The sequence below is a fragment of the Ornithodoros turicata genome, chromosome 3 (assembly GCF_037126465.1).
Source record: "Ornithodoros turicata isolate Travis chromosome 3, ASM3712646v1, whole genome shotgun sequence".
Taxonomy (NCBI): domain Eukaryota; kingdom Metazoa; phylum Arthropoda; class Arachnida; order Ixodida; family Argasidae; genus Ornithodoros; species Ornithodoros turicata.
Window position 1 is genome coordinate 82,979,601 of NC_088203.1, and position 27,430 is coordinate 83,007,030.

The 27,430-nt window shown below is 42.1% G+C and overlaps 1 protein-coding gene across 2 annotated transcripts; it reads right to left on the reverse strand.

Annotated features, from left to right (window-relative positions):
• LOC135388700 (protein bric-a-brac 1-like) lies at positions 1-27,430 on the reverse strand. Of its 2 annotated transcripts, XM_064618427.1 has the most exons (5): positions 27,344-27,430; positions 24,383-25,177; positions 24,190-24,322; positions 22,700-22,897; positions 1-551 (listed from the first exon to the last, which is right to left on the reverse strand). In XM_064618427.1, exons 1-5 carry the CDS (start codon positions 27,383-27,385, stop codon positions 97-99), a joined length of 1,623 nt encoding a protein of 540 aa, XP_064474497.1. In that variant the 5' UTR covers positions 27,386-27,430; the 3' UTR covers positions 1-96. The 2 variants fall into 2 exon arrangements, with proteins under 2 accessions (XP_064474497.1, XP_064474498.1); XM_064618428.1 differs by lacking the exons at positions 1-551; positions 22,700-22,897 and adding an exon at positions 23,592-24,034 and having other exon boundaries at positions 27,344-27,429.

Here is a 27,430-nt window from a genome sequence, read left to right on the forward strand (position 1 = left end):
CGAGAAGCGCTTCCCAAGACGGCTGCTACGGTCAGCTGCCAAAATACTTGACGCTCGCACAAAATTTGGGACTAAAACGAACAGAACACGAATACACTACTTGTCTTGGGCTTCTTTGGACTCGTTCCAGGCGGCGCTGGCGGCCTGGAGTAAAAGTAGCGATGGCGATGTCGAGTACCCAACGGGAGGGAGCATCGCTTGGTTCCACCGATCCGATGCCGTTGCTGAACAAAGTGCCGCTGAATCACGTGGTGCTGATGTGGCTGTTATGGTCAATGATGGCGCTGCCCGAAAGTTTAACTTGAGTTCGCGACTGGACGGAACGTTGTGGATCTTGCGTTTATGGGCATAAACGTTATTCCTCCAGAGGAATGACTTGTTGCATATGTCACAGCGGTAGCGCCGTCGCTGTGGCGTATGCATCGTAAGGTGTCCATCAAAGTTGCTCTTGTTCGAGAATGTCTTGTGGCAGATGGGACACTCCAGCTCAATTGGGCGTCCTCTCAGTCCCAGCAACGGAGGTCGTCCCCTCCGTCTCGGCATAACGGGCCCTACAAATGGTGTAAATAAACGCAACTTTATTTTTCGGTCCTGTACAGAACACACAAATATGCATTATACACGTTAATACAATGCCCGTAACACCAGGTAATTACATATAATACACAAATTAATACAGAGAGCCGAGAACGTAGTTAAGATCTTTACAGGGCTGTGTCACGCTCGTCGCAAACATAGAAACTATAAAATTGGGTGCAATGCGAAACAATTCTCCAACTCATCTTCAAGAATGATCAACGCATCAACTTGCCGCAGTTACTGCCAATCGCAGTCTCTCACAAAATTACCACATGGTATTACTGTATATGCACTTCTTGTACATGAACAAAACACAAGCATTGATGTGTCAGCATTTCTTGTTGAGTACCAGAAAAAAAGCTCGTATAACGGCAATGAAACAGGATGGGATTTCCGCAAATATCACAGATTATCAGAATTGCAACATAGGGTTTCACATGAAATGAAAAGCATAATACATTGCACACAGGTGTTGCTGCAGAACATCTCTTTCGCTACACCAGAACAAATGCGAATCAGTTTTAGTTACGATTTTGAAAGCAGCAAAGTACATGTGTTGGCCCAAGAAACCTATCAAAAGTGACGTTCTACATGTAGCTATGTCTGTCATGGACAGCACGGTAATGCCGCATCAGTCCATGCTTCCACTTGAACTTCTTCATACATTTCATGCACTTGTATGCCATTCGCTCTTGGTCATGCAGAACCATGTGCCTTTTCAGGATGAACATGTTGCACAGCACTTTGTGACAAACTGGGCACTCGGCGGGGTATAGATTGGTATTTTCCTCCTTCCTCGTGAGGCTAACAAAGTTAGTAGTCAATCCTGCAAATAGATTTTTATATTATTCTTTTTGCTTTTAGATCAGAAGGTCAGAAGTCTTTGTAGCTCTATAAAAGCACATATCCAGTTGCATTGCAAAGCACGTGCTTCTCCTGAAATTTGCGGAACACAGAAGCAATATGCTGGCTTCAGCACAGTATATCACTGCCTCTGTATCACACATGTATGAGGTGTATGTATGCAATATGTTGTGCAGTGGGATATCCTGTTCCACTTGAAAAGAAGTAACATCGTAACACATGTCTATATCACATGCTGATTGTAGAAACGATTGAGCTTATGAGAGGCCTCTGAATACGTAGCTATCAGTAAAGCTTTCTCCCACGATCTGCACTGGGACAAACTTGCACCTAGAAGAAAACAGACCAGATGTTGTTAATTTTAAAACCTGCCACACGAGTCACACTGAAACTTACCGTAAAAAATGCAAAGTTGAAAAACGAGAAAAAAGACAACCGAGCCGTCCTGAAATTAAAGTCCCTGTCTCGTCGGCACCCGGAGCTTAACGTTCCAAGTTTAAGGTGTATACATGTAAAAGTAAATGAATACTTGTAAAGTTTCAGTGATTTTGACTACTAAAAAGGAATAAAATACATGGGGCCATATTTATTTGAAGTGCCACACAGAGAGAAAGATTTTCTCACAAGGTGTGTAAGTGTCACAGTGCCAGAGAAAAAAATTAAAAGAAAGAAAAGAAAAATGTGGTACTCGGAAGCAGTTCGAAAAATAAGAATTCGAGATGCCCAAGGCACAGAGCAAATCACATGCACGTTCGCTCCTCCAACAATAACAGAAGCGGACTTATGGACAATACAAGGAAGAATTGTTTTAAACACAACTGAAGAAAACACAGCAATGAAGTGAGTCTGTGATGACATGACACAAAGTCAAGTCAATGTGGTGGTCGTACCAAATCGTACACAAAATACTCCTACCACTTCATTTTAAGGCACTTTGTTCTGAATGTGAAATATAAATGTCTCTAGGCATTTTAACATGGCTCAGCGTGTTATGGATGATTCACTGTACCGCAGTATAATATTTGCAGCGATAAATTTTGTTAAAGGATGTTCACAGGTGTTCATGCACAAGAGTACAATGCTGAAGAGTATTTCCATGCATTACTGCGCTGCTGACATGCGTGCACACAGCCTTAGCAACAACGTTACATTTGTTTCCAGCAACGACAACAAGTCATCAATGTTACATTTTCTTTTAACTGACTGGACTGTAGAACAGAAGAGTCAAAAGTAACAATGCAAAACAGAACATGCTTTATCGATAAAACAGCTGTATACTTTACAGAGTTTCTCGCTGAAAAAGAAACATGGTTTACATAGAAAAAAAAAGTATTTGTGTGCCATATAAGACACGTCCCATTCGTGATACATACATAAATTATGAAACGTCAACCCCTGTGCGTATCACTTTGTATTGGTCCTCATGTAATAGAATTGAACACCAAGATCACTGTTAAGCTATAAGGCATCAGAAGTGTCATTCCCTTAATTGTACGTGCGCACTGCAACATCATTCACACATTGATTTAAAACTTTCCCTAAAGTTGTCACTAAAACGGTACAAATTAGGAAAAAAAAAAAGAAAAAGAAGGCAACTCTTATGCACAACGTGGAGAATTGATGAGCCTTTGGTGAACAGTTTCGAATACTTGATCCAAAATTGATTTAAAATTTTAAACGTATCTTGCATTTCAACGTGTAGAATTTGTACAAATAATACGTATGCCATACTTTGTAACTATGAAAGCCGCATGATATAGCACCTAGTACCGTAGCTCTCATATTGTTAATGGTTAACAAAGTGATATGTAAGAGAGCGTACGACAAAAAGTACCCTACAATGAACCACATGTATTGCGTGTGTTGTACAAAGAACATAGGAGGAGGCACTTTTCAGTGTGTTTGCAGTCATGCTATTCACTTGACCTTGTGTCGCTCTTTCATGAACACCTCTTATCAAAACTGCATTTGTGCAGCGAGTCCACAAATGCCCACTCGAAAAAAAAAAAAAAAAAAAAATGCTTGGCTGATAAAAACTTAGTTTTTTTTTTTTTCTGGCACACAGTAGCAATCACAGAAGGGGGGACGTCTCACTTTAAGGATGGAGGGTGGCCATTGTTATGCACATTTTTTATGTGCATGTGTAGGTTATCGCTGCGATTAAAAGAACGCGTGCAGATGTGGCACACAAACAGGCTCGGCACAGCGGCGTGCATGGTCCTGCGATGCCGAGCGAGATTGGCATTCTCGGTGAACTCCGCATGGCACTGGTTGCATTTGAAGTGTCCCTTCATGCTTGCGCGCGAACGGCGGGATGGCTGTCTTACGACATGATTTCCTGAAAAAACAAGAAGAGTGCAATTTAAGAAAAAAAAAATTATGACAGCTACTTTCCATGCTGTTACACAATCAGAACTGTTCCCGAATCGACATTCCACTTGCTGAAACGAAACTAGGGGCATATGCTGCAAAGTGCACACACTCTACATTCTGCATCACAAAAATATCAAATTCCTTCGCAAATATTTCCATCAGCGAACGTTGTCAGCAACGCATCAGGGTTGCGACAGATTGCATCACCTGGAAATGTCTCGCTGCGAAAGAATTTATTGTAAATGAGACAATTTTGTCCATTGTGTACACAATATAGAGTGCGTTCGACGTGTCCAAACAGAAATTTTAAATCTCATTTTGTAACATGCAACAATTTCGTTGCTACTAAGACATAACCTAACTTTATTCTCGCAACAACAGGTTACAACATGCCAGTTCAAAATATATATATATGTATATATATATATATATATGTAAAGCTACCACATACAAACATCCAAACAGTGCGGGCTCAAAATCTCATTTGTGTAAACGTCCTTCTCCTCGTGTTGACTAGAAAGAGTGACAGGCATTCTTTCTTGCTCTCGGCATGGTTTCCATCACATGTACAAGCTGCATAGTATGCTATATCACCTATCGACTATCACTTCAAAGAGTGTCACAACCCAGTCCCTTCGTAAGTAACTCACTTGTGACAAGAAATAACAAAAAACTCTGAATACGTACAAACAAATACTGCAGCACACGTGTAATTACACACAACACTCAAAACACAACTGCAATATGTTCAATTGGCATAAAGACATTGAAAACAGGCACTGAAAACAAAAGGAGCAAGTTTTTGATCATACAAACATTTCTAGCATTGATCTGTGACATAAAAGTTAACTGGGTAGACTGTTGCATGTTGTGATCAGAAGGAGAGAATTAATAAGCAAATTGTTGCCATCCACCACAGCCAAATCACAACAAATGTATCACCTAAGAAGCTGGTAAATCGCAATAGATGCTTGATTTTCTTGTGAAAGGAAGTTCGAAGGGAGAATTGAGATTCTCTTTTTCTTCAACATTTTCGTTGCACAAAAGGCTGTTACACTTCAACCCCTTCTCATTTTTAGTGCAAATCAACTCTCCCACACCATTATGATTGAATCTTCAGAAAAAGTGATCAAAATTCAAATAAAAACAGATTTCGAAGCAAGGCAGCATATCACACTGTCAATCAGGCTAAAAATATCGATCAGCTACACTACATGGCCACAGCATATTTGAAGACTGATTTTTAAATAAATAAATAAAAAGAGTGACATCTAACCTTTGCACAAAAAACACAGAGGGCCAAAGAAACCGCACTGACATAAGATTTGCAACAATTCCCACATCAACTTCGAAAATGATGCAAGCAACAATTAATCACATCTTTAGCTGCATTTTCTCATGACATGCAGCTTAGATCATGCTGTCAGTGCTACTTTTCACATATTTAACAGTGACAAAAACATGCTAATAATATGTGTACTGTGTCAGCAAATGTAGAAACATCTAACAAACTTTAATGGTATCCCTAGGCACTACCTCGATCAGCAAGAGCACACATCCACATAGACGTAACACTTTTATGTACGATGCTGATCACAACATGCATTTCAGAGAAAGCGAACACCAATAAAATGAGCTATTCTTCTGTGAGTTTTTACACATAAATAAAAACTAAAAACAGTTACAAACAGTGACAAATTGGTTTAAGACTACATCAGACCTTAAGGGTTTGTTGGTGTCCTTTGCACTATTTGTATGTGTAAGAACTTCATGCAACGACTGAGGACTAGGTCGAACCACACTTAACGTTTCACAGAGCAACCAACTTTAAAGATAACATGCACTTACATCGGAGACAACATATTGTAACACATTTTGGCACTGAGCATCATTCTGTATAAACTTTGCTTTGAAAAGTAGACATTCTTCAAAAGAATTCCAGCAAAGTTCACATTCACTCACATGAAGACCTTTTCAACGGTACATCGTAATTCACCGTTGACATGCTGAAAAATATTTTGCATTCCGAAACTCGCGTCCTGCTGGACCTGTCATATTTCTACGAGGTTGTTCCACATATACACCTGGCTTATCCTTTTTTTAAATTGATATGCCCTACCACTTTGAATATTTACTTGCATAGACTGCAATTTATAAAACTTTGTACTTGGAAAGGCAGGATTTACATGTCATTGTAACAGTTGCTATGGCCAGAAAGTTTCAGTAAAGCAATTAGCTATGAAGAAAACATTCTACTGCATAACTTGACATTGGTAGAGAGCATTATTGACATATAGGCAACATGTCAATGTTCACATGGTGCACTTTTAAATAAACATATTTTTCTCCTCAACCTAATACCTAAATGAGTATTTTAACCAGTTCCTATTATCTTTGAGATTCGCTGCACAATTATACAGAAACACAATGTCATACTGTAACTAAATATATCAAATCCATTTCAGAACATTAATATTTTTGTAACAAGGTAAGTAATTCATCCCTGCTGAAGATGTGCTAACCTTCAAATCATAACTCATGTCGCTACATGCATATAGATTACACTCTACCACAAGATACCAGCACACAGTATCGACACCACTTGCATGAATGTCCGTGGATACAGACATTTTTAAGCGTAATAACAATAAGGAAGACTTTGCTATAATAAATTGCACAAGTTACATTAACCTGCATACAGAGCATATCTGGACTAGAAATCCTCTGATATTGCAACAGTTTGCCGCGAGATGTTCCAAAATGACTAGGGCATAAACGCTCACTACATATCATCTGCAACAGATTCAACTGTTGAAGATGATGACTTGAAATGTGGAAAATAACTGCATCAAACCAAAACAAAAACTCACTGGCAGTTTGACCTACCATGCCATATTATCAAGCCAGTAACAGTGTAGAAGCATAATACGTTCATGAAATACATTGGTTATGCCACTGCGGTCCTTATATTGGAGTCTTGGATTCTTGAAACATTACGATGTGAAAAGAATCGCTCTACACTGCCAGAAATATAAAATCCGAGTCGTATACAGGGTTCCAGAATTTTTTGAAGTGCAAAAATATCCTTTGAGGGAGAATAAACCTAAGAGAAACCCTAGATCACAAAAATATAACCTCACGTCCACGATCTTTTATGGAACATTATGGCATTCATTGTGTAGAGACACAATGAAGACATGTTGGCACACTTGCTAAGCTTCCATGAACTACTTCCGTTTCTTTAAAAGTTTTGGACACTTCAAAATAAATATGGAAGTAGCCTATAAATATCTCTAGAGGCAAAACTTGAGAACATGTAAAAAAAAAAACCTCTGTCGCAATCATCCAGTGCATCCGTGATATGTCATGGTAGTGGGACCAGATACAATCAACATGAGCATAGACCAATTTGTATTTTGTACTGTTCCTTCTAGAAACTAGGCTCAGTGACTAGTTCCAGTGACATACCGGTGTACTACATCATAACACTTGTATCCCATGATCAGAAAAAGTAATCATGGGTCGTCATCCTTTGGCATCAGCTCGTCGAGAGGAGATTCGTGATATTTGCGGATATGATTCCTGCGCGTTGACCTCCACCGAAATTTGGCTCCACAGTGTTTACATGAGAGCGAGTTTTCCATGTGGACGCTGAGATGCTGCTTGAGCAGCGGCCTTGCTTTGAACACCTTGGAACAAAATGTGCACGAGAAAGAATCTGTCTCTGTGATGTCTTGAGTCTTTGGTAGTGAGAAGGGTCTGTGCACGGATGTTTTCTTTCGGGCTCCTGGGATGATGCTCCAGATAGCACGGTTATAAGATAACGATCGTGGTAGATGGTGATACGCACCTGAAATGTAACAAAATCATAGATTAAGTACACCATAATTGAATGAGTGTCTTATTTCTGACAGTCTCTAGCCTGTAGGAAGAAACCGAGGAAGGAAGATAGCTTTTCTAGGGACTATGAGCATCCAGTTTAAGTATTCATGCCATACTGAAGATATCCTAATTGAATTTTTGGAACGTTACACTGTATTGTAGACACAACTGACATTTTCAATACAAAGGATGAAACAATGTTTATTAACAGAGTATACCTCAGCAAGTAGCAAGCTCGTGCTTTTTTTCTCAGCAAACAGGACAGAGAAATACAATAAATACGCGTGAAGATCAGAAAATAAGATATATTGGCCTGAATATTCGTAGAAAAATGTCGAGCTTTCATTTGTTGTTCAATGTGCCTGTGTATGTAGCATAAGCTGACCACAACTGCAATGATGACAACTGATGTATTCCAACAAACCAGGTGTACTTGTACTGTATTTGCATAAGCCTCTGGATCTATCAGTACATGTTCCACAAATTCGTTCAACTTTCACAGCAGAGCTAAACATTCTCTTTAACGAGGACAAGAAATTGGCACGACAGTGCAAATTACGCCTGCATATTGTACCACCTGGCATAGTAGAACTGCTTAAACTAGCACACACTCAAAATTATGCAACTAGCCACACCACAAATTTTAACTACATCTGTTCACAAGCACAATAATATTGGCAGCTAGCTGTGATAATGTATGAGCTATCCTGCATATTGACAAAGGTGCATACTGTATACAATTGCATTTGTTGGAAATACTTGTCACCATACACTTAAAGGATGGCTCCCACTCCATTTGGAACAAAAATTCAAGGGTCTTTCAAGGGCCTTTCGAAACTCAAGACGTCATATTGCCCTTCACGTAAAACACAGTTTATGGCAAGGTATTGCCATATTTCACAAAAAATATTTGTAAGCTGCAAGCATCACTCAACATAATACATGGAAACTGTACAATTGTGATCTGTTGACAAGCATGACTGAATACTCCCTAATGTGAAAGATCACAGAACAGAAAGGAAGGCTGATGAATACAGTGGAGTTCGTTTACCGCACTTCTGGTTTCCACTACCTATTGCTATTGCAATGAGCGCTAAAACCCGTGGTCTCAAAACTATAGTCCTGACTCCAGATGAGCAGAATCTGCACTGCAGCTGCACGAGAATAAGAAAAAAGACACAAAATCAACAGTCTCCAGGAACTGCGGAAAATTACAGGGTTTCAAGACCCAGTGGGAAACATGTAAAGGAGCTGCCACACTTTGTACTGTGCTACGCCAAATCAATGTGTAATGTGAAAATTACTTGCATCGATATGAACCAGAATTTCAAGTTCAACAGCAAAAGGGGGTAACATTTGCGTAGTTAGTCAGCACAGCAAATACCAAAATTAATTGGGCTCTGACATCACTGCAGGCAGCTCCACCAATGAGGCAGTGCGAGAGAGGTCACGTGCTTATGGTTACCAATCAGAGTGGCCGCAGCTCTTGCTCCTCTGATGTCAGAGCTTGACATATACATGTATTCGAGAGATCATATCTCACCAAGTATGGCACATAAAAAAAGTATTTTTTTTTTCTCCTCAAAATTCTGGCGTGCAGCACAATGCCTTCATTGTTTAACGAACCAATTTTTTTCTTCCCAATAAAATCAATCCCATCTATCAGAGTGTCACAACCCATTTAAGTTTATGCAGGTTTTTGTGACACCATGCACATATGTACTTGTCCCTGACGACATCCAACTGAGTAGCTCACGTTGCAACGTAAATCTCCCACGTCTGCCTATATGCTAGTATTGACATTACAATACTGTTTACTTTGGGGATGTCCAGCATCTAAGAGAATAAAAGTCATTTGAACAATGTGAAATTTTACAACAAGAAAATGTAGGGTACCTATCACCTTTTGATGATGTTGATGAACTAATGCATCACAAGAAGCGGTCAAGTACCCCTCCCTACATTACATTAGGTTCGGTAATCTAATGTGTGCTATCCACTGGGAACATGGTGTGTTTCAGGCCTAACAAATAAGGCTCTACTAAAAAGCATACAACGTTGGAGCTATGTTGTCTTTCTACCAGAACAGGCGTCCCATTGTACGTTCCATGTGAAAAAGTTTGCTTCACACACACACAAAGGAAAAAGTTCCCTTCACTACTCTTCCATGCACAAACATCTATCGTGAAGAAAACAGATAAAGTACAAATGCGTTTCATTATCCACTTCTGAATCCAAACACGCTTTTTATATTAAAAAGAGAAGAGGTCAATGAAAGCTGCCAAACACGATTTACCCTTTCCGATATAGAATATTATCATCAATGCATTGCTTTAAGAAGCCTATGAAATAAATAACATTAGATTTATGTTAATTTCTTGGTTGTATCGCTATCAACAAGCTTTTTAATTTAAAAACATTGAGGTTAGTGAAGAAGGGCAATTCAGTAAACAGCATGCATGTATGCTGTTGTCCTTTTGCTCCGGACTCAGGACTACAAGTTTGTTTGCTAAGCTTCTTCTATGACATATTCAATCTTGTGCAAGCACATGTGTACTCCATGTCATGACATTACATAATATTGCAAGTAAAAGTGCACGCTCAATATCAGTGCTAAAATGAGGAACTTGTTACAGGAACACCTACTTTGAACTGATACGTTTTTGTAAAAAAAAAAAAAATAGAGAAAACAACTCGAAACAGCTCTACGTTGCATCTCCCTCAATCCTGGTATCATCTGGCAAATCGGGTACACCCGGGTATCCATGTAAATGGTGCAAGTGCTTCAACAATGCTCGTTTGTACATGAAGTGTTCCCCACAGCACGTGCACACAAAACGTGCAACAGATTCGTGTAGCTTGCGATGTTGATAGAGTCCGGTGACAAAGGCGTAGGTCTTGTGACAAATTTCACACTCATAACCACGACGGTTGATGCAGTGCCGATCCATGTGACGTTCCAGCGTCTGCTTGCTGAAGAACCGCTTGCGGCAGATGATGCACTGCGGCTGAGGTCGTTGAAGATTGAACCTGTTGAGCGCAATCTGTTGGATGCGAGGATCTGAAATTTGATATTGCACTTGTATTGAACTTTTACGTGCCAGATGAAAGACCAAGCTTGTGAAGTTGCACCGCAGGCAAGGTTAATGTGTCAAGCAAAAACACATAGGACGTCCCAACAGACATGCGCCAGAATTTAGAAAAAGATAAAACAAAAAAAATACTGTGTGACAACATACCTGCGCACTGTAACTGCAGGACACGTTGGCACACGATTTTTTCTTTTTTGTATTTCAGAAATTTCCTTTTAGTACAAAAAAAAGAAGAAAGCTATAGAAAGTGCATTTTGTCACAAACGCTTGAGTCGTGTGTTTGTCAAGGTATTCTACAACTTTCCAATTGACACCTCAGCCCTTTGACCAGTATTTTAAAAGTTAGCTAATTAACCTTACCTAATTAAGTAATTATTAACAATGAAAAAATACTGTCAATTAGGGTGCTAACAACATTCACTTGGTTTCATTCTTGAAGAGCGATCCATCTTATTCTCAATCTTGGCATATGCTAGCTGGGACACCCCGCATAATATTCGCTTTTCATGAGCCAGACATAAAATGCTTTACAAAAGTGTACAAGCCACTGTGAACACATATCTGCGATTATGCTTCCTCATGCAGGTGTAGCTATGCTGAATCAATGAATTGTGTACATGTGAAACTCGTCAAGCTACATGCAACACGGGCATTTGTAGCACAAAGGAAAACATGCTTCCAACTAACCCACTGAGTTTCAGCTGTTAGGAAGCAGGGCTCATCATATTAAATGTGATATTTGTACACAGCACGAAGGTTCAGCTATGAAAACTCTTAGCAAGTGTATTACACTGGCAATAAAACTGGCAACACACAGTAACCACAGAGGACAGACTGCAGTTTTATACAGAGGAAGTTGCAGTACATGTATCCCCGCACACTAACACATATGGTAAAACGGCAGTTACAGTAGAGGGACACAACAAGAAATGCTAGTCTGACATTTGCAGCAATTCAGCATATTTACATATCTTTCTCGAAGAGCATATTACAGCATCTAAACCTGCAAGCTACCATACAGTAATGCAAGTTTCAAATGTATTATGAAAAATAGACATACTGTTTCAAATATAGTGATGCACACTGTCTCAGTAATCACTACGAGGTAGTTTATGTTATGTTTCGAAGTGTAACACAAATTTATTGCCTCTTGCCACAGCTGTGTAGTGTCAGTTTCCACAAGGAAGTAGTACTTTAGTACTTTAATAGTACTTTCTCTGTGTACAAAGTCACTAGATGCATGCTCCATTCTGCCATATCTCTGTACAAAACACGTCATGCAGCACACGTAAGCAGAAGTGGTCGTTCCTTTCTGTACAAGGGTGTCACATATGTAACACACGCTCGGGCACATAGCATCAATGGATCATTTGTCCCAAAATGAACCAAAAGATATATCTATATTCAAAATATGTTAAATTCTAAAACCCATTGGTACCATAGCATAAGACATACAGTTTGGGACTCAGTACGATGCACCATGGTATGAATAACAATGGCAGATGCCCTCATGAATGCAAATAGAGGTTCACTACAAAGACAATGGTAAACCTGACTCCTATATGAGACAACACGAGCATAATCCATGCTTAATTCATACCAAATCCATTAATTTTTAAGCAAGCACTAATGGGGACTGAAAATCAGGAGTGCACACTTTCACATCAACCGTGTAAAAGGTGGGGGCGGTAAAAACAAAAACAAATGACACTGGTGTCTGTGTGTGCTGGCAAAGTTACCAAGTACACAACGAACTAATATGTGTGCTATCTGATATGCACTGTCATGTGGCCTGCCCCGCACGCTGCTGCTTCAGGAGATCGGTTGACTCAGAGGTCGGTACACTCCTGTACAAATGCTTTTTTTTTTAACTGTCACGGTACACTTTCTTAGGATTCACAGTGGTATGGCAACTGTTTCCCCATGCCATACACACTGAAGTAACAGCTATACTTAAGTGGTTATACCATTACGATTAAACAAATGTGGAACACAGTTACATTTTAAACAAAGCCATATATAAATGCTATTTAGAGAAACATAAGTGCTGCTATCTCCTCCTTCCTATAATGAAAAAATAGTTTGCAGCAATTTTGGATGATGCATATGCACATGCAAAACCAAACACCACAGTTTATAGACTAGAATATAGGCATACTTTAGCTCCTTGAAGACGACAAAATCTAAAGCAATAAACAAAATGTGTGTATTATGCAAGAAGATGAAGAACGTGTTGGCTAACTTGAAACACATAAAAGCAATGCAAAACAGATGAGAACAGACACAGCAGCAACGCAGGCCGCTGCGTCCTTTTTGCTATCTAGCTTTTTCATATGCAGGATTGCTCTCATTCACTGCAGTCATCAACAGAGTCCATGACCACTCATTTGTGTCAGTGCACAAGATTGCACCATCAGAATTGGACTACATAAAGCCTCTAGGACAGGTAACGAATGTGATTAACTGTCGGGTGGCTTCCATAAAATGATGTCTCACGGTGCTCACCTCATGTATTTAAAAGTCCGAGAAAGTCTTATCATAACGTATGTACTGGCAACTAGGTTTGTACTACTTCACATGCAAAGCTGGCATATAACCAGTGGAAGACATTTTTGTTACATTAAAGGAAAAGTAAAAGGCTGCGTAAAACGTTTTTGCTTCTGTTGAACGGTGAACTAACGAGATATGATTTCACTAAGGCTGTGAGAATATTCGACTCAAATTCTGAACTGAACATGGAATTCTACATTCTCATTTTAAATCAAAGCAAGGTCCGTTTAAAAGTGGATACACGTACTCTGTTTCAAGCTTCGAAGCTGCACGCATAAGCACGTAAGCACGTAAGTCCAAAAGTGCCAGAGGGGAGGGCATAAAACAAAGTGAGTGCTGCTTCACACGAAGGACCCGTGTGCGTGTATCACATACATATGCTGTGTATCTCTTCATATGCTATGTGTTCGACTCAGTTACATAGCTACTCGCTTTGTATCTGCTTCGGTTTTAAAACAACCGTTCACAAGTATTTGGACAAGAAATGGGGCCTCTCACTTCTGCGTGAGGAGTTTTAATCCTGTGCCCTCCAGGGGACCTTTCCTTCCCAATAACTGGACCAACTGACATACTGAGGGAGTGTGACGAAAGCATGATGTAAGAGGCCTTCGACAGTTAGCAGAGGGTTATCACACGTATGTGCACGAGGTCACCCACTGCACTTCAGAGGGCAGAATACTTCGAGCGAAAGTGGTGATTAGATGATCTGCTAATAATCTGCGTTCCAGGATGAACATCTCAGAATGGCATGTTGTGTGCTTCGGTATAAGTGTTTATCGCTGGGTATGTTAGTCCACTGCATTGCCCCTTTAAAGTTTGCAACACTGCCTACACTGTTTGAAGGCATAAATCCTCTCAATTTCACTTCAAGTGACCCATACGTAAGCTTTCAACGAGCTAAAGAAATTTTCTGTGGGTGTTCATGCCCTGTGCTTGAATATGCTACGCACAGTCTTGCATCACATGGTCTTAGACATATTACAAAAAGTATAAATGGCATTTGTTCATGCTGGTTCTGTCCTGTTACATGACCAAAAATCCTCCTTTATTATGTTAATGACCATGCACTTCACTGAAGCTGAGGAATAGCCAATAGAATGCTGTGACACATCTGATAAAGCTGCATGTAATAAAACGGCACTTCCCCCTGGCAATAGGATGTGGATCGAGATTCTGCAAATTACGATTCAGATATGCATACAGTCTTCTGTGGGCAAGTTTGCGAGTACAAATGCCACATTTCGATAACGAACAGTCCAAAGCGTGACGACGTGCAATGTAGGTAGGCAGTGAAGCATTAAATTATTACTGCAAGATGCAAATTGCCACTACACAGCAGATATTCATTTGGAAGCTCCCTGGAGTCTGGACAATAAGTTTTCCAAATGCTCCCATCAAAGCTAATCGGGGTTTCCCCGAATTTTAAGAATGTGAGAGCGCATGTACTTGAAAATCTACTAACAAATAACTTCCCCCCCATTATATTTCCCACGGACAGGATTATCAATTCTCAGTCATTCTGAATGTGCTACTTCAACTGGCCAAATTTTTAACTGTTGGAAATGGAAGTAACAGGACATACAAGTAGTGAATACCTTTGAATCTTTGTTCAGAGGTATTCACTACTTGTATGTCCTGTTACTTCCATATTTGCTACATATTCACATATTGATATATATACAGGGTGTTTGCTCTAACGTGTCCAGAAATTTTATTTAAAGCGAGCGATAAAAGAGAAACGAGCGCTACTTTTCAGCTACTTGACTAGAAACAGGTGCTACCAGTAAAGCAGTACCTGTTCCTTACTGAAGTAGCAGAAAAGTACAACTTGCTTTTCTTTTATCGCTCGCTTAAAATATAATTTCTGGACACGTTAGAGCAAACACCCTGTATATATTCGTACATATGGGCATATTATTTGGCATATTCACTGCACATGTAGCGTTCATGGACTGAAGAGCTTGTGGAAGATTTCAACTGGTCACTGTACGGCATAAAGATGCGTTTCTGTAGATTTTCTTTTAAATCCCAGAAGGGGTACAATTCCACTGATGCAGAATTACTTTCGTGATGTCTATGGATTACGTCCCATAAAGCATCCCTTAAAGGAACACTGAGGTGACCCCCCAAAATTTGTTTCGTTTTTCGGTGCAGTGTGTTCTCCAATGAATAAAATGGGTTCCTGCGAACGAACAATGAGCGCAGTGACCTACAGAGCGAACGTGAGGGCTCTGTTCCGCACGCCTTTGAAAAATTCTCTTTTTGTAAATACGATCGCGCAACTATAACGTGCCGCAGAGCAAAAATATTTTGCGTAGTGACTCCTGGTGGACAGTTTGATAGATGAGGCAGGATTTTGAGCGATGTTAGATGTCACCTCATCGCTCCTTTAAGCAGAAGTGTGTGCTGACCGTGCTGAAATTTGTGCTCGCTTGCTGCCCCATAATTGGCTGTTCCATTCTTGGAAACAGTAACAGAAATTGAAAGGCTGGTGCAAGAAACAGGAAACCGAAATATGAAAACGGTAACGATAATACGACAGTTATCCTTCCCTGGCCTTGATAACGCTTAGCCAATCTTTGCAACGCCATAAAACCTCGTCTTCTTGCAAGAGCTGCGTGCAAGAAAACCGGCGATATTCGACCAATATCCTCAATAAATTAGCACTATATATATCTCCAGAAGCAGAATGTCAGCCTCTATATCATTACTATACTGTTTAACAGCAGACAACGAATAAATTATGTTTGCACTTCTCGATGTAATGCCGCGTGGAGGTCATACGAGCAGTATAATGTAAAAAACAAAACAAAAAAATGAAACCTAATGCAAAAACCACCACCACCACCTAAGGCCAACGAGCAAATAGGATATGTAGTAGAACAACAACTTCAGTGAACGTCCCTCTTGTGCCTTTCAACACTACTCTTCCAGGTGAACGGTCGAGAACAGATGTCACAGTAGTAGACGCTGCGCGTACTGGCATGAAGCACTTTGTGTCTTTGCATGTTGGCTTTGTTGCTGAACGGACGAAAACAGATGTCACACCTCACACTAGTGGGTCTCAGCACAGAGCCTCGCGTCCACGGTGTTCCAAGCCTGTACTGCGAAGTGGAGCCTGTGAAGGAGAATTTCACGTTTAAAATACCTATTGCTGCTGTGATCTTTGCAGATATTCAAAGGTGTTTTTGAAACGACTACCGGCACTTTTGGAGGAATCATGTTCATGGTGCAGGGATTTTTGCCTCCCAAATATATCAAGCAAAGTCCTATGGTGATGCGATCCCTCATTAGGACTTTATTGTGAGCATAGAAAATTTTGCAGTGCGAGAGAGGTGCCCTTAGCCTCTCCCTCAGTCCCCACAAATATGTAATATGCGTTACCATAGAAAACAGAGCATGTGTCTCTTCATGGAACGGCGTACACATTCCCATGGTAACTGTCACGGTAATTGCCCATCTGGCATTCCGCTCTGTCTGGCGAGCTTTGCGAGGCACAATTTTTACAAAGGTTATTACGAAAGAAGCATGCTCCGAAGACAAAGGGTGTCTTTATGCGTTGGATGTGTGAACTACAATATTACAAACAGCGTACTAAACATATGTGGGATAGTTTCTCAATCCCTTTAAGACAAAAGTGTTCATTTCAAACAAAGAGAATACACCTGACATCTCAAAAAACATTTGAGGTTCTAAAGAACAAAATATAGGTGCAAGTACTTAATGGAAACATGTTTTACGCATGAACATGATCAGCAGTGGGGTAGGGTATCACCCCTGGCGGTGAAACCCCCCAATCATAATCATTAAATAAGGTTTTCTTTTTTTTCAAGTTCTGCAAATTTGCAATGGCCTTCAGGGCACCACCATTTACCAGATGACATAGCAGCACACACTATTTCCGTTTCACCATTGATACATCATCGACAGTTACTGGTCGTTCAGACATACTGATTTGCATGTCCCATTTTCTAGCACAATGTTTCTTAAAAACCAATGAAATGGTTATGACTTGAGCTGTATAGTGCAAATCAACTCACACAGAGATAGTTTTCTTTTTTTTTTTTAAACTGGGTGTGTAATACAACTGCACTTTTTTGTGTGCTAGGGCTTGCAAAAGAGATGTCACCCTTTCCCAATCTAGTAGTATCGACACATCCCAATCGACATGTCACTCACCAGGTTATGCATCTAAAGCCGGAAAAAAGTCGACTAAATCTAGAAGTTCTGAAGATGCAAGTGCTTGAGGTAATTTTATAAACGATTACTGGGCACGTTAAAAAACTTTGATATCCTCAATTATTGAAATATGGTGCACAAAAAACAAAGTGGACACCGGAAACTGCTCCCCATGCGACGAGAGGTCTAAAAATTAAAGCCTCGTACCCTGCTCAGCTATCTTGCACTTCATAGCTACAAATGGTACATAAATTGTATTTTACACAGTATGAATAGAGTCTGCAACACTAAGAAAAAATAGGAAGCTACACTAAATCCATGACAAGCCTGTTACGAAGTCAGTTTGTACTGGCACACCACATAGTATTCTGCACATTGCAACAATTCTGATAATTCACGAAACTAATAAATACAATCAAGTCTGTCACAGTCATCACAAACAAACAGGGAACAAACCAAGTCATCACAGCAAGAGACTGTCGAAGGAAGGTAGCATTCCTCCCCAATAACACTTTTGGTGTAGCATAGATAGCAATGCACCCTGCACCATTGCACACCAATGCACACAACACAATGCACCATTAGCATGTTCCCTTTCTGTTGCAATTTTTCTAGCAGTCCTAGTTTTGGTGTGTACCTTTCGGAGTAGATTATAAGCACTACATGGATGAAGCATTTTCATTGGATGAAGCATTTTCATTGGATGAAGCATTTTCATTGCATGAATTGCGCATGGTGGTGTGAGAACCTCAAGATGCTCTATTTCATTTCTGTACGAAACCGTTACGGAACTTTTTTACGGCCATAAAAATCAGTGCATTCGTGCGTTGCGAATAATGCAAGCGTGCTTTCGGTTCATGAAACTGACACAAAAAATGGACACTGTACAGTTGTGTACTGCACTCTCCAACCAGTAGCACTCTTTCGGACAGGAAAAGCTCCCGAGCATCAAATCATTAGGTGGTGCACATTTGCTTGACTCTACGGAACTGGTGCTGAACTTGCTGTAGATGGAACACCACGAATGCGAATCGTCATGTGACGGTGCGATCTGTACCTCTGCAGAACTGGAAACGGATGCAATACATCACTTCAGTCCATATGCATGGCTCCTACACAGCTCGACTAATTAGACAATTTTCTTTTTGCACAAGTCGTGTTGCTGTGGTAGCCATTTCTTATCAAAGTGTGTTATTCTAATTGTGTAGAGGTGTCGAATAAAAACGTAACAGATGAATAAATTTGATACCACATCTTGGAAATCAGCAATGAATTACACATTTCAGGTAACACTACTGTAAGGAACGCCTTTGCTCTACCGCTGACGAAGAGAAAACCGAGAGCGCAAGAAAGGTGCACAAAATGTTCCTCTGATCTTGTTCATCCTATGACGCCTTGCTGATTATTGACAGCCACCCCTGACCATAGCATCCCAAATTAATCGATAAAACAGTGCGCTTAACACAACTGTACTGGACCAGAAAGTAATGGCGCAGCTCTGAGCCGAGGTGTTGATCGCTGGAAGATTCAATGCTTTGTACTAAATTTTTAGTAGAAATGCTAACGTAATGCATCTATCATTACGGATCACATGGTACAGCTCACGATGAAGCCTCCATGATAACTTTTTCACAATGAAAGTCGAACAATTTTATTATCATATACGTACTCAGCATATCAGAACCCTGAAGGATTGGGCATTCTCGCTGTAGAAAAGCTCCCATCGTAATCTGCTGCTCTTAGGTGCAACATTAAAACCGTCAGGAACTAATAAGGTTTATTGCAACGAGAACTTTCATGCAAGAGGCTGCATTTCTTCAGGTTACACAAATACATTTGCGATACAGGTATATACAGTCAAACTCCTTTATAGCGAACACCTTTTTAACGAAAATACCACTACAGCAAATTTTTTGGCGGTCCTGCTGGAGCCCTATAGGTCCAATAATGGACATCCTTTTTAACAAAAATACCTTTACTGCGATTTTTTTTTGCTGTCCCCTGAGTTTCGTTGTAAAGGAGTTTGACTGTATAACCAAACAAACAATCGTACAATAAAAACAGGTTTCCCAAACCAAGAGAAAGCAGACAGAAATACAAAGGAAAGGACCACATCAGCAACCGTCACAGCCAGAAAAATCTGCATTGTTTGTCCTGGCTTTTCACGTGACGGTTGCTCATGTGGTTTTTTGTATGTTTGGGAAACCTGTTTTTATTTTACCTGTTTGGTTATATATACCTGTATCGCAAATGCATTTGTGTAAGCTGAAGAAGTGCAGCCTCTCGCACGTAATACACCATAGTAATACACCATGCTCGTTCGAATACACCATAGTTGCTCCTAACCGTTTTAATATTGTGCTTCCGATTCCCTCATCACAGGCTTGTTTACAGTGTTTTTTCTTTTTATTTCCCAGTTTGAAGTAGCTCTTAGAACCTCAAAACTGAAATTTGAATCCAACTGAAAAACTTGATGCACAAGCAGATGGTCCTCTACAGAGAAGTGAATTGGTTGCTTAAACGTTTATGCCGAAACAAATTTTCTGTCTTCAACGATAGGTTAGAGAAAGACCTGGGAATCCACAAATGTGCACACCGACAATAGAATTTATTTGTTGAAAAATGTGACCTATGCAAATCCTCAATAGAAAGAAGTGCAGAGTTCACATAAGAAAAATAACGTGGCACACACACACGACACAAACCATCATGGGGTGTGCGGCCCCTCTCACCCCTCAAAGCAGCCACCCACAAGTATCTATTTTTCGTCGTGCCATACATGAAATTCCTTTCAATGTAAATAAAATCATTTTACATACTCACCAGACTCCAATGTTATACCTTTGTTGAACACGCTCTACATTTGCAAGGTGGCACTGTCATCTCTTTTGACATGCTCTGCAACTTATCCGACACGAAATGCTGCGGTCATACGTGAGCTAACCCCCTACAGACCTGCAGCCTCTAAACAGCAGCCACCAAATACAACGGTCCATACATTCTGTTCGCCTCAATATGCTTTGACACTGTTCAATCTACAGTAACATCTGCGCTGCCTCACACATTTTGACCTGGTTCAATAGCTTGGGAGAAAATTTCGAAGCATGCAGTCAAGATGGGAACTTGTGTCTTCTCGCGCAGTCTTCAAGCGTTCAGGATTATTTATTGTGGAGCTTGTCCAGACTTGCTTGTCCTCTAAGAGTTTCCTTATCACAATAATGCAGCCATGTTAAGTGCAGCAACAAATACGCTTGTAAATACACAGTGCCTTCGAGTAGTTTGTGCGGGTTTATTATGACACACTTGCAAGCCCAAGCCATCCATAATCAGATGGCCTCCCACTCCACCCACTCACAAAATAGTTTTCAGCCTAATAAATCACACTGCAAGCTTAAGTCTTCCTTAGAAACAATCGATTTTCTTCTAAATTACCGTAAGATACATTCTGCTCATGGAACATGACAAAGCTCCATATTGTATTTGCTTTACCTATTGTATTTCTTTTAACAGAGGTGGTTTGCACCCCCACTAGGCAGCCCATAGCTTGTGTCACATTGTCTATCAATAACCATGACAAGAAAATAGTGAAATAACACTTACCTTACCATGGAACAGAACGGCTGGCATCACAGCCCCTCCCCAAAACTTCAATGTATAATGGTGCCAGTGCGACAGGGAGAAACTGACCCAGCAACCCAACATTACTTGGCAACCATTATGACATTAAAGCTTTGGCTTTCACCCACTAGACCTTAGAAGTGACAACAAAGCCAGGCCAGTACAGGGACATCCCATTTATTTTGCAGTCATATCAAACCACGTCCACACGACTCCTCTGGCTCCCATCCAACTTTTAAGCTCGAGCGACACTTACACAAAACCAAAGCTTCCCAGTCATAATGGTGGCGCTTCTAACGCTACTCTAAAATGGTGAGCCAGGTTCCCACTACGCTAAGTCATCTGAAGACCGGGAGGGCCAGCACCTATGCACTGAAAGGAACAAAATCCAAAAATCAGCCTCACGAGCTGGGCAGTTGACAACTGGAAACTTTACCTACGACACGGCCACGACTGCCTCCGACGTTGCAACAGGGAGCAGCACCGAACTGAAAAAGAACTTGAGGCAAAAAAAGAAAAACCTGTCCTAGTGGTGAAGTTTTTGCAAGTGTAATGTTGGGTCGTGAAATGACAGTCCAACGGACGCAGTGTTAATGTTTATCTTGGAATGTTGGTGTGTGTTTGCGTTGCGGAACGGGGTGTATCGTGTGGAATAGTTTTTTTTTTATGAAGTAAACTACCAGCTAATCCAAGGAGTCTGAATTATTGTACATGATGGGTGCAGGCCATAATCTGATGTGTTCAAGGTTTTCATTCACTGTACACTCACTCATTCACTTTCTTCATTGCAGTCAGTCACGATCCATTCGCTGCCTGCACCGCATCACTGGCACACAGAGACACAAAGAGCACTTTCCCTCCCAAACCCAAGTTTTACTGCTCTTCTTTCGTTACATAGTATTACATCAATGCCCTAACAAGCCCTAACCAACATACACCTCACACAACCACACAACAGGACATACACACGCACAAGAGGAGGGGATTACAAGCAATACTCACCGAAGGCGGGCAAACGATCCAGCATCGGTTGATGACCCAAGTATCGTCCGCAGGTGGAATCAGTCGACGCGACAATCTTCGCCAAATGGCTACCGCGAAACTGTCTTCTTCCGGGGAAAACTTCTTCCGACGGACTTCTTCCGAGGTACGCAACGCGTAAAAAGGCCGGAAGAACTCACACGGGACACAGTGACAAAGGATTGCAACGAAACAGGGGGGTTGCCATCAAGTCTTTACTTCTCGTATCTTACAAGGAGTGGTGGTACATCACAATCAAGACACAGCCCTAACACCCTAACCTTACAACCTTTCTCACATTTTGCCTGTACAAATGTATCGTGGAGAGGGCTAGTTTGTAGCCAGGGAATTTACAAATACTTAGGTCCCGCTAAATACTGCAGGAATTAGAAGTCCAACAAATTAACCCTCCCCAGAGGCAATTCATAAACCCACTGTATAACACTCGTGTACCAGGGTTTGTAGGTGCGGAGGCCACTGCGAACGCAGCGGCCCCCCTCAACAATGGCCCGGTGCAAAATGAAATTTGACTGCATGCTTACCATGAGATGGTGTGGAAGTTTGCTTGTCTGGGTGATAGTTACTTGGACCGGCAACGGCAGGTACACCCGAGGAGTCCATAAACAACATGGAGCCACTCGTACTGCTGTCGGTTGACGCGGATGCTTGCTGGGCAGGAACCACCGGTGATAACGTCGACTCATTGTAAGGTACTAAACTAGATGGTAAAGGTTTGATGTCTGAAACGAAACAGAAAATGCAGCGTGAGACTAGAAGCTAAGAATGTGCCAACCGAATCCGTGAATCCGAATCCCAGTGCCCAAAACAGCAAATCAAATCAATCTTTCGAATCCACCAACCACGTTCATTAGTTTCTTTATAAAATTGGTGCCTCCGAAGCCCAGCGGACAAAACCACAACATAAAGGTCTGATATTACAAGTTTAAAAAGTAAAACTGTTTTCCTTAGATTCCTTTTTCGTTTTATGGAATGAATTCAGACTCGAGAGATTGTGTCTTTCCTGTAGTAGATGAACAGCATGTTAAATAAATTACACTTAGCATATATATGGAAATGTTTTCTCCTGAAAGTGAGCTATTACTTGATTTGTGTATCATTAAACAAAAAGTTCAAATTCTGCTTCAAAACACTTTTCAGTAGAGTTTTTCCCTGGCTTTTAAAATCTTTTGAAGAAAGGATTCGCGATTCGTAGGACCTTCCTTCGATTCGGAAAATTCTGGATTCGTCCCAACTCTACTAGAAACACAAACGCAAATACAGATCAATTAATTGAAGTGCACGTGTTCTTTAATGCCCAGTATATTGCAAGAGCCTCCCTCTTTTGTGGCAGCAAGCGAGCAACCAATTGACACTGCCTAATATGTGGGGCCAGCCCAGCAACAGATTTCGTACACCAATTACACGACGCAACTGTTAAAAATTTGGGGAACATTTAATCCACACACACAGATATATACACAACAATCATCATTCCATCTTTACTGGCTGCCGCGAGCGTTCTCTCGCGATGGCGTTTTTCCACACTCGTCTCTCGTGCCGACAGTGGGCGTCAATACTCCGACAGCACTCCTTCCACAACTCATTGGAGGCCTCGTCAGAGTCCGTAGTGTACGCCGACAACACGGTCGTACGGACAAAACCCAATTTCTCGGCGTCGAGGCGAAACTTTTTGCAGGCACCCGAACAGTTTGACTGGCGCATTTCTTCGGACGTGAACACAGTCCTAGCAACATTGATGGCAAACTGGCGGACGTTCTGACTGCGGAACCTCAGCAGGGTCAGTTGCTCTGGTCCAGGATAGCGGAATGGCGCCTCCGTCCGTGCAGTCTGGCCCGTGACGCTCCCGGCGGCGCAATCTAAGAGCCACACAACAATACGAGCGTCAGGAGCCGGGCTGCACGTCCCCAAAAAAGTCTAGCACTAAAATTACGCAGCGTGCCATCAACATTCCCAAGTGCTACAATCTCTTCCCTCCAACCCAAACCCCCAATTTCCGAGAGAATGTAATCACCTTGAGTAGAAATGGAGATGTCGGAAGGCAACGAGGCAGGAATGAGAGCTGAGTTTTCATGAGATGACCCTGTGTGATGCGTTTGTGACTCTTGTAGTTGTGACGATGATGCGACTTCAGAAAACATGGGAACCTGCAAAGAAGCACACATTAGGCCCCCCGTTTTTCCCGCCCGCGGTCACCAACCACCTACATTTTCCGTCGTCATAGACTGCTCCATGAGATTAGAGGCGTCAACCTCAAAGTCCGCGTCATCGGGTGAACCCACATCGTCCGCAGGCACAGAGTCCTCCCGCGTCGTCGACACTGCCGCCGTCGCGTTTAACACCTTATTAGTCGTCGCCGGAATCTTGGCCGGAGAAGGCACCGCTAACCGATCACTAGACAAACTTCCGTCCTCGATGATTTCGGGGCTTTCCGGAGCCCCTTTCACACGCGTCACAGCACTGCCGCCTTGGTCCTCGGAGTCGCTCTTGTTGGAGTCGCTAGGCGAACGTCGTCTTGGTCTTCCTCTTTTTCGTTTTGACAAAGGCGGGCTTTCCGCCCGAGGCGTCGATCCTTTCGCGTCTGCCTCCGTCGCTGTCGTGCCAATAGGAACTAGACCTTGCCTGTTCTCGCCGGTGACCTCCGCGAGTCCCTTGACTTTCAGAGTCTCTGCCGTTTTGAGTAGGGCGGAAAGTTGGTCCTGCGAGACGTTCACCTCGCCACGGTACATGAACTCGACGATAGCTTTCAAGTCCACATATCGCATGTCCTTTAAAATCACAATGGGGTGTTTGCATGGGTTTTCGACGAATAACGCCTGGAAGAAGGGGCTGCACGCTGACAAAACCATCTTGTGCGCCTTGAGGCTGAGGCCCTCACAGGCTAACGTGACGTCGACGAGGGCTTCGTTCGATAGGAGCTGCTCGAACACCGTCAGCATGTTCGACTGATGGTTGTTCCATTTTAAACAGAACTGCTGCGAACCCATCTTGTTTCTTGCTATCTGAAAGAAAATAGTTCGCTGTCAAAAAATATGCCAGGAGATTACTAAAAAAAAGAAAGATGAAAGCGCCAACTCAAGGTTGAGGAAATCCGGTCACCACTCAGAAGCGTACCCTCACGAAAAATGGCGGCCATGACATTACATGCCCAAAATGGCTACCATGGCGTAGATGCGTACTCACCACCCGATCGCATTACTCCATTGTTTTCAACACAACCTGTACGCGTTGCACATAGACTGTTCGTAAGCTCCACATCAAAAGACCCTCTGCTCTTGCCGCAAACGCAGGCATGGCGATAACGACACACTTCACGCATATTCTCCTCTACGCATTACTAATTTTGAAAGGCAATGTACCGCCGAGGTGCTCAGGAGTGGGTGTCGGTCACACCACGTTGAGGAAAAACCAGAGAATAAACACTGAAAGGTGTCTGATATCGACATGAAGGCGGTTATCATTCGGTGCAAAACGTAAGCAAAGATGGCGTCGCTGTCAGCTAACACGCACAATGACATTCATTGCAATTCAACGCGATTAAAAACTGAACCGCGTGCCCCTGCATACTGCCTCCGAAACCGCGTAAAAGTCATGTATGTCCCTACGTTTGACAACCACCACGCCCGGAAATGCTTTCGTAATATCGCCATCTTGGTAACAAAACAAAGCCGCCCGGATAGCAGCAGAAAGGTAACAAGGAATCCCACGTGACTCGTAGAAAACACGGAATATGGCAAAATAAGCTGGGTGAAAAGTAATCTTACCTATTCAGGACTAGTATTTTACGTTCCGTTGCCCCTGACGGAGACGGCGGCCTTCCGCCCTTGGTTCCCCAGCACTAATGCACAAAGCTGACGCGAACAACATCTGTGGGGAGCGGTACGGGGTCTTCGCATTTGAGCAAACGGGTTCTGCGGGAGATTCAAGTGCCTACGTCATATATCGCGCAGATTCCCACCAACGGCGGTTGAGTATTCGCTTGCTGAATCCCCCAGAAAGAAGGATGGAAACCGGGGGGGGACGGGGAGAAGAAGAGTGGTTGTTCACGCGAGGCTTTTCATGGCGCATGCGGGTGTAGATCAGTACTCGGGCACCATTTTTATTGATCGTATTTTCCCACGCACCCCGACACCACGCGATTGCAACAGCTAAATGCGTTGCTGGGGCTCCTAGCTTGTTGGGCGCTGTTTGCACGTTAAAATGTGAGTTCAGGTACACATAGTGGCTGGTGGCTGTACGAAAGGACAGATGGTGTATCGGCTGCTCTTTCTTCTTTTTTTCGTTTTGGTTGAGAAGTAAAAAATGGCAGCCGAAAGATATTACTGCATGCTCAAAGTATGCAGTACTCTGCTTTGTACATTTTGAGTATCTAAGTAGCCATGATGACAAAGTGAACAACGTAAACATGATAAAAAATGGCAAGCAGATAATTTTTAACGGAATGAACGGAACGGAAAGTTTCTCATGTGGAAATGTTTCTTGTCGCTTCGGAATTCTTGGAGCTGTCATTTTCGACCCTCAGCGTTCTCAGTCAGTTTCATGCGCATCAAAAACGTGTCCTCCACAGTAGATGCCCAAGCACATGTGCATAACAGCGTAGGATTAATATAATTTTGTTTTGTACTTTCACGGATTAATGCGCTGCACTGATAAAACAAAGTCGATAGTGCATTGTGCCCATCGGGAACACATCTGTCACCAACAGTGACCGTTGCTTCTGCAAATTATTATAACTGTTTTCACAGAAGTTGAGTGGACCAGTCAAACGCTAAAATGTGTGAACGCCATCATCGGAGAAGGGAAGCGTAGGGGAGCCTGTTTGTATGTCTTTTTGTGTCTTCGTCCCTGTTTCGACTGCTCCTTGTTCTCCGAGTCATGTAGCAACAAGCCCATCAAGCTACTCTAGTCATACATACTGCATACATGTATCCAGAAATGCAACAAGTTTAATGTGTTCTTTGTGTGACGCTTATTCGCTCTTTGATAAATGGTGGTGGTGGTAGTGAAAGAGCTCACCGCTGTCGGCTTCACGGAGGTGGGCAACGTCACGACTAACGCTCTGGGGGGAATGTGCGTCCTGGGTCGACCGCTAAGGGAACTGTGCCGACATGTAGGTTCGAACCCGGGTACCTCCCAGTCTCGACGCTCCTTGATTAACACGTACTCACTCTAACACTAGTGCTGGACTTGAAGGCATCCCCAATAAACATTGGGGCTAGAACTCCGGGCCAGCGTGGAATGCTGGCATTCCATGA